Here is a 7,813-nt window from a genome sequence, read left to right as displayed (position 1 = left end):
CTACACTAAAACTTTAATGCACAGACAATGAGATATTGAATGAAATCGTAGCAGACTAGTACGAGGAACTGGGCACGAGGTGGTGAAATTTCTGATGATTCTGTGTGTGTGTGTGAGAGAGAGAGAGAGACAGAGACAGAGAATGAATATTATTCCACTGCCTTACAATACTGGTAAACCCCATAGCTGACTAAGTAAGAACATAACTATATTTTTGTATTAAAAAAATAAGGCCCTCCGCCCTTTTCACTAATCAGAATCTAAGAATTTCCTGTTGCCTCAGTGTAATTGGAGTACATCGCGTAATCTGCATTCCAGCAGTTTTTATTCTTCTTATTAGTACTGCATGCCCTCTGGTTTACTGATAGGAGTCATTTTGAAAGCTGTATTCCCTACATTAAAACAACTTGGCAACATTTTCTGTTCAATACTGTGTGATATAATCTTAGTTACATGCAGCTGAACTTTATTTATTTCATATTTCATTTATTTCATTATTATAACATGTTGAGGTAAAAATGGACCAGATAAAGGATTCTAGCTATATTCATCATAAATTGTCAATTCATACATTATGCAGAATGAGGTGTCAGAATTCTGGACCATAGGTGAGGGAACATACTGTTTCTTTTTAAATCCTGCCCCTATAAAAGCCTCCCTGCATGTAATAAATACCAGGGAGAGGACTATGCTAAACCTTTCTTATTAATGCAATTTTCACCTGTAGTTCGATCAAAAATCCTACAATTTCTGTCTATCATCTCATTCTGTGTAATATGTAGATTGGAACCAAGTTTGAAAGTTCAGTGTAACATAATAGGAGTTCAATCAATTCTTTTCCATTCAGAACACTGTTGCTCACTTAATTTTTCTTGCCCAATGCTGTGATCTGCTCTCCCCACTGGTTTTGATCTTTTATCACAACGGGTTGGATCCAGACTGGTCATTCCATGCACAGAAAGGTTCCTTCTAGATCAAGCAGGGGCTTCCTGTTGGACAAAAGGGGTGAGGAGGCCATCTTTGGTGATTCCCGGTTCCCTCTGCAGCCCACTGCATCAACTCTCATGCTGCTCCAGCGGGTCAGGTCTTTTCAGAGCAGCTTTGAAGGAGCCACAGGGAGAAGGAATCAGAAAGATCACTTCCTTGCCCCCTTCCTCCAGCACCTGCAGAACTCTGCTAAGCACCACTCTAGTTCCTACCCATTCAGATTGAATTTCCTTTTCATAATCTAGTTCCTCCCTACATTCCTTTGTCTTTTTTTTTGCTATGTTCATACATGTGCTATCTGCTTCTTGGTAAACCCTATTTCTAGTCTTTCGATTCTCTTCTTTGCTCTCTTCCGCTTCTCTTCTGTTCTCCATCATACCTTTTTCTTTCAAAACCCATCTCTTCCTCTTTGCTTTCTTGCTTTCTTGCCTCAGTTCATCATCCTCATGCTGGCTGGGGATGATAGAGGGGCAGTTCTGCTAGAAGTAGTTTTTCTCTTTTGAGGAGGTTTTGTCATTTGCTAAATGTTTGAAAGAAATTCTTAGTTTTAAAGGTTTTTTAGCTGGAGGATTTGAGGAAGAGTGTGGTGGTTGGGTCTTTGTAAAAACCTAAGTATTTGCAGAAGCTTTACTTAGTTTGCCTTGATACAATCTCCAATCATGCAGCCTTTTGACTGGGCTATAGATTTTTTAACCCTTCCCCCAAACCTCAGAATTTTCAACTATTGAGGGGTCTGGGTAACTATTTTTTAAAATAATCTACAGACCCTGATACAACTCCAGCCTTCCAGTGTAGCATAAGGTAGAAACTAACAAGACATTTGGCCGGAATAGTTTTTAATCTACAGGCCATCAATTCAACCCCAGCCTTGCAGTGTAAAACAGTATAGACCCTTTCGTCAGGCATACGTACTTCCACAGGGTTCTGTTTTAAAGGTGTGATTTGTAATCATTCTCTGGAAATAAGGCTTTGCAAATCTTAAGTCTTTGTACAGGTTTGTGGCTAAGAAGTTAGCATCTAAATACTTTTGGCCTTACAATTTTTTTTTAAATATTCTTTTACTTTTGACCATCCCATCCCCTCCAGAGTATAATAAATTGAGGCTGGTATAGAAAAAATGCCCTATAGATTATAATAAAATGTTTTAAAGTAATTGGCTGCAGGCAATTCCAGTATAACTATAATGTTTTGGCGGAGGGGCTAATTAACAAAGCACATGAGATGTGTGAGCTCTGGAGCCACAAGTGTGTGTCTACCTTACAGGTTTGCTGTAAAAGATTCCTTCCGCTTCCAACCTGAAATGTTGTTAACCCTTGCAATCTTTGTTCTATAATTTTTTACAAAATGCTTTGTTTTTCCCCACGGAAAATAAAATCTGCTATACTTTAAATAATATAACCCTGATAATCTATGGGGTGGCTTCTAGAGTTAAAAACTGAAGGAGCCCTATTTTAAGTACCTCTGGAAACTACAAGTGTACTTTTACAAAACTGTTGTTAAGGGCTCCAACAATCTATTCCCCAGTCTGTGGAACTCCCTCCCTAGGGAACTCCGCCATGCCCCCTCTTTAATGAGCTTCCACCGTGCATTAAAAATGTGGTTGTTCAGGCAGGCATTTGGGGTGGGTTAGGGTATTTTAGAAAATGTTTTTATTGTAGAATTTTATTATTTTAAACTGTTTTATTATATGCTTGTACATTGCCCAGAGTGGCTGGGTGGGCGATTAATAAATCAAATAAATATTTCCCCTGCATCTAAATGTGCAAGAGGAGCTGCAAGCACTTCCTACATATATCTTTAATGGTTTCTTCTCTACGCTGCAACTTCAAGGTTGTTATTGTAAAATTTTCTGTATCTCAGGAATAAGGGAATCCCACACTCTCCAAGAATAGGTGTTTGGATTAATAAGTTTACCAAACTGCTAACTTGCAGTTTTTCCTTACAAGGAAAAATAGGCAAAGCACATTTAAGATGAGAATTTATTTCCATTTTAAAGTATAGTCTCCCTATCCCAACTCTTTTCTAAAGGGCATGCCTTGATTCTGGGTCCCCATGTAGGATTTTTACAAAATCTTAGTGGTGTTTAAAGCATGTCTACCTTGAGAGTTGTTGCAACCCTTCTGATTTTTATTTTTTTTATGATTCTTACAAAAATGCTTACTTTCCCTGCCCTTCAACTTTACCTCCATACACACACACACACACAGCCATCCATTTATACAGTTGATAGACTTAAGGCATAGCTACTGGAAATACCTTTGTTTACTGAAAGTAGCAGAATCTTCTCTATTTTACATATTTAAAAGCCAGCGAGCCCCAATTCCAACTTGTTAATTAGAATCTCCAAGTGCTTCCGCTGTTAACAATTGCCTTGTTTTGTTCTTACAAAATTTAGTATTTTCTGTATAATTGTCATGTGTTATGAAAGTTGCAGGGCACTATGTTGGGGAAGTCCACTTTATACAAATCTATGGTGGGATCACACTAAGACTACTGTGTACAGGCCTGGTCACTATGCCTCCTAAAGGATATTGTACAGCTGGAAAAGGTATAGGAAAAGGCAATCAAAATGATCAAGGGGCTGGAGCAACTTCCCGGTGAAGAAAAGTTTCAATGTTTGGAGCTCTTTAACTTAGAAAAAAGACAAGGGGAGACATGATAGAGATGTATAAAATTATGTATGGTGTGAGAAGTAGATACTGAAATGTTTTTCTCCTCTCATAATACTAGAACCTGAGGTCATCCAGTGAAGCTGATCGGTGCAAAATTCATAAAAGGAGATACTCCTTCACACAGTGCATTGTTAAACTATGGAATTTGCTACCTCAAGCTGTCGTAACGGCCACCAACTTCGATGGCTTTAAAAGGGGAATAGAGAAATTCATGGAGGATAAGGCTATCAATGGCTACTAGTCATGATGGATATAGAATACCTCCAGTATAAGAGGAAGTATGCCTCTGAATAGAAGTTGCTGGGGAACATGAGCAAGGGGAGCTAATGCACTCATGTCCTGCTTCTGGGCTCCCCATAGGCAGCTGGTTGGCCACTGGGGGAACAGAATGCTGGACTAGATAAGCCTTTGATGTGATTCAACATGGCTGTTCTTATGTTATGTTCAGTTAATACCTGATATTACAATGTGCGTTCATAACTATATCACCACAACCACATGGAAACCTCATCTGTTATATATATAGCTGTGGCCAGATTGATATATACAAGGCAGTGTCAAAACCAAGGAAAATGGAATGGCTTAGAAAAGTTAGGTAATTATTTAGCTTAAACTAGTAGCATGTCAAACTTCCATTACACAGTTCAAATCAGCATTTCAGGTTTAGTGATCCATTGCTCATTATGTAACAAATTAGCCTCTCCATTCCCGATTGTAATTTGGGTATTTGAATTATGAGGGCTTATCTTCCTTTTTCTTGCTGTAATGATATGATTCGTTTCATTCTATGTTAGGTTTATGTTATATAATACTAAAACAAATATTTAAGTAATCTTTATTAGCAGAGAAGTGCGTCTTCAGTATTTTCCATTAACAGTTACATACTGGAACCAAAATAGCCTCAAAAATAAACAAGTATGCTCTCAACTCACAGGCCCAACTGGTAAAATTTGTCTCCACTTATCAACCAACTTAAGCTTTAGTTGATTATTCTCACAGTTAATTTTCATTCCAAATGAAATAAGTTAGCTGATAATCGCCCTGTTTCTCCCTGATACCAATAGTGCAATCTTCTACATGTCTATTCAGAACTAAGCCCTGCTGAGTTCCATGGGGCTTACTCCCAGGTATATGTATAGGAATGCAGCCTTAGAAGCTGATTATTTTATTTTTAAAACAAAGGTAGATATCAAACTAATGTGTTTTATTTTATTTACATTTGTACATTTTTCTTGAGGTTCAAGAAAATGTGTGGATTGGCAGGTGATTCTATGAATCAACCAGGTAAATTAATGTAGTTTGGCACACAAGACATGTTCAGGTATAGAAATTCAACAGTTTTTCATACTGCAAACTTTATATTGTACACATGGACGTTATTATCCACATGGGGTAGCAAAATTAATTTACAATTATACATTTTCCATAAATAAATAAATAAATACTTTCATTTGTGCATAGTTAACAAAACAGCTGATGAAAAATGACCCCCCCCCCTTTAAAAAGTCAATCTTCCACTATCAAAAATGCAAAGGTTATTTGATCGGGCCTATGTTAACCAAATAAACAGTGTCATCAGGTTCAACAAGATTTTATTGTAACATTGGTTGTTTTCCAAGAAGGCAGCACTGGGATCACAGCTCACAAAAAGTACACAGGACCCCAGTTACGATAAAGTTCTAGGGACACAAACTCGGGGTGCTTCCAGATGGAACATTGCCACCTGGTTTTAAAAAATAACTTATCCCTTCCTCCCCCACCCCCCAATCACCACTTTCCCCCCTCCAAATGGGTCTCCTACAGTTTCTGTCCTAGGCTAACCTGCTGCAGTGCCACACCAGTCTCGGATTGTTGGCATTTGTAATCCATTCTGGCCTGTGCAGTGTGGTGCCTCTTCATGAGGTAGCACAGAATAGCGACTAGCATTAAGACCGTTAATGTGGCAGTAACAGAGATGGCAACCAGCATCCCACGGCTGCTGCTATCCTTTGGTGGGGCATCAGTAGGAACTAACGTTTTGGGGTAAATTGGAGTGTCACCTGCGAAATCGTCTGGTCCTTCACCCTCACAGAATTTCTCGTCTTGGACGTGAAGCCCATTGGGGCAGATGCAGTGATAACGGCCGGGCCTATCTACGCACTTCAGATCACCACACCGCCCCATGTCACACTCATCCAGATCTGTACAAAAAGCTGTCCCATCTTCCTTCTGATCCAGAATATAGCCTTCCGGACAAAAACATGATTTTCCAGTGTGTGGGTTACATTCTGCGGGGCACTCGGTTTCGTTACAGAACCTTGCACATTTTTGAGGATTTCCACGCTCTGGGATAAACCCTTCAAAGCAGGTGCACTGATACTGTCCGTTAACAAGTGTGCATTCATGCTGGCATGACAAGAAAAAGCATCCCCCGATATCATGCGCTGGGCACTTGCCGTCCACCGGCTCCAAGCCGTCAGGGCACCGGCACTCGAAGCCCCCCTGCGTGTTCACGCACTCGTGCTCGCAGGGGCTCGGCTGCGCCTTGCAGTCATCCACGTCCTTGCAGCTTCTGCCGTCCGCATCCAGCTGGTAGCCCTCGGAGCACATGCAGACGCCGGACTCGCCTTGGGGCACACAGTGGTGCTGGCACCCCCGGCTGTCGCACGGGGACCTGCAGCTCCGCTGATCCTCCTCCAGCAGCGTCGCGCCCTCCGGGCAGGTGCACCGAGGCCGCCCGCCGGCGTCCGGCCCGCACTGCCCGTCGCAGCCGCCGTTCTCCAGCCGGCAGTCCCAGGCGCCGGGCGCGGCGGAGCCCCATGCCGCCGAGGAGCCGCTGCCGCGCGCGCCGCAGACCAGGCGGGCGCCCAGGCGGGGCACGTCCGCCGCGGTGCCCGGGGGGAAGGCCGCGAGGTCGCTCTCCCGCGCGCCGAAGGGCGTGAGGTAGGAGGCCGCGGCGGGCGGCGGGAGGCGCAGCGGGCCGCACGTGCCGCCGGGGTAGCTGTACTCGCAGAGCAGCCCGTCGGCGGCCGCGTCGCAGGTGCGCTCTCGCCACCGCAGCTCCGGGGTCACCGCCACGCAGCGGGGCCCGCACACGTCGGCCCCGAGGCTGCCGGCCCACGCCTCGTAGTCCGTGCGCTCGTCGCCCGCCCCCCAGCGGAAGCCGCGCAGCTGCTTGGCCGGGTCGGCGCAGGAGCCCTCGGGCAGGCGCAAGCCCAGCCACACGTCGCCCGCCCGGCCGCGCAGCAGCAGCTCGATGGCCTCGGCCGCCACCGTGGAGCGCACCGTCATGAGGCGCCCGCCGCCCGCCTCGCACACGCCGCCCGCCTCGGCGAAGCTCCGCGCCGCCCAGAACAACGCGAAGCAGGCGGAGTCCAGGCACTGCGCGCCCGCGGGCGGCGGCGGCCCCGCCAGCCCCCCTCCGCGGCCGGCCACCGCCAGGGCCACCGCCAGGAGCAGCCTCGGCAGCCGCATGTTCACGGGCAGCTGGAAGGAAGCGTCTTGAAGATAACTTGTCACCGGCATCGCTTCCCTCTTTCAGGCGCTGCGCCGCGCCGCGTTTATAACGGCCCCCATGCGAGGCGGGAGTGTCGGGAACAGTAGAGGAAGCGCCGCCTGCCCAGGAGGAGATCTCCCGGGAGCAAAGAGTCACTCGCGGAAAATGAAAAAGGCAAGACTCGTTGCTGGCTGAGTGGGAGGAAGGGAAAGGCCCGAACAATGGGCCCCGCCCTCCGTCCCTCGGCTAATGCGGCAGGGAGTTGCCATTTCCACCCGACCCTTGCTCAGCCCAGGGGAGCGCCTGACCCGAGACCCCGCCGCCGCAGGGCGTGCGCCATGGCGCAGGCGGTTCGGGTAGCTCTTTTCTCACCCTCTGGCTCAAAAAGTTTCTACACATGTTGGCATTTCATCCATGCTGTTTGGCCTACATGAGACCTTGCATTGTGGAGAAAATGTGACAGGGTAAAGGGTTTACAGCTAAATTTGTAATAAATACTGTTTTTCAGAAAAAGAATTTTAAAAGGGGGCTGCTAAGCCAGGCTAACATAAAACACTCTTATCAACAAAGGGGAACCTTTTTTCTGTCTACCCAGGCGTGGCTCGTTATAGTTCTGTGTACTCCTTTCCTTGATTAGTGCGTGCCTTCTATATCTCAACATGGGGATTAATGATACAAA

The 7,813-nt window shown here is 45.5% G+C and overlaps 1 protein-coding gene across 1 annotated transcript; it reads right to left on the bottom strand.

The window, feature by feature from the left end:
- Positions 1-3,052: 3,052 nt before the first annotated feature.
- On the bottom strand, positions 3,053-7,311 carry LOC146347476 (thrombomodulin-like). The gene has a single exon (XM_084848161.1). The coding sequence runs from the start codon at positions 7,161-7,163 to the stop codon at positions 5,457-5,459; it is 1,707 nt and encodes a 568-aa protein (XP_084704287.1). The 5' UTR covers positions 7,164-7,311; the 3' UTR covers positions 3,053-5,456.
- Positions 7,312-7,813: the final 502 nt, after the last annotated feature.

The sequence above is a fragment of the Heloderma suspectum genome, chromosome 4 (assembly GCF_057233095.1).
Source record: "Heloderma suspectum isolate Gila_16-S chromosome 4, 16-S_ref, whole genome shotgun sequence".
Lineage (NCBI taxonomy): Eukaryota > Metazoa > Chordata > Lepidosauria > Squamata > Helodermatidae > Heloderma > Heloderma suspectum.
Note: the sequence above shows the minus strand (reverse complement) of the source record. Positions and strands in the feature narration are given on the sequence as shown.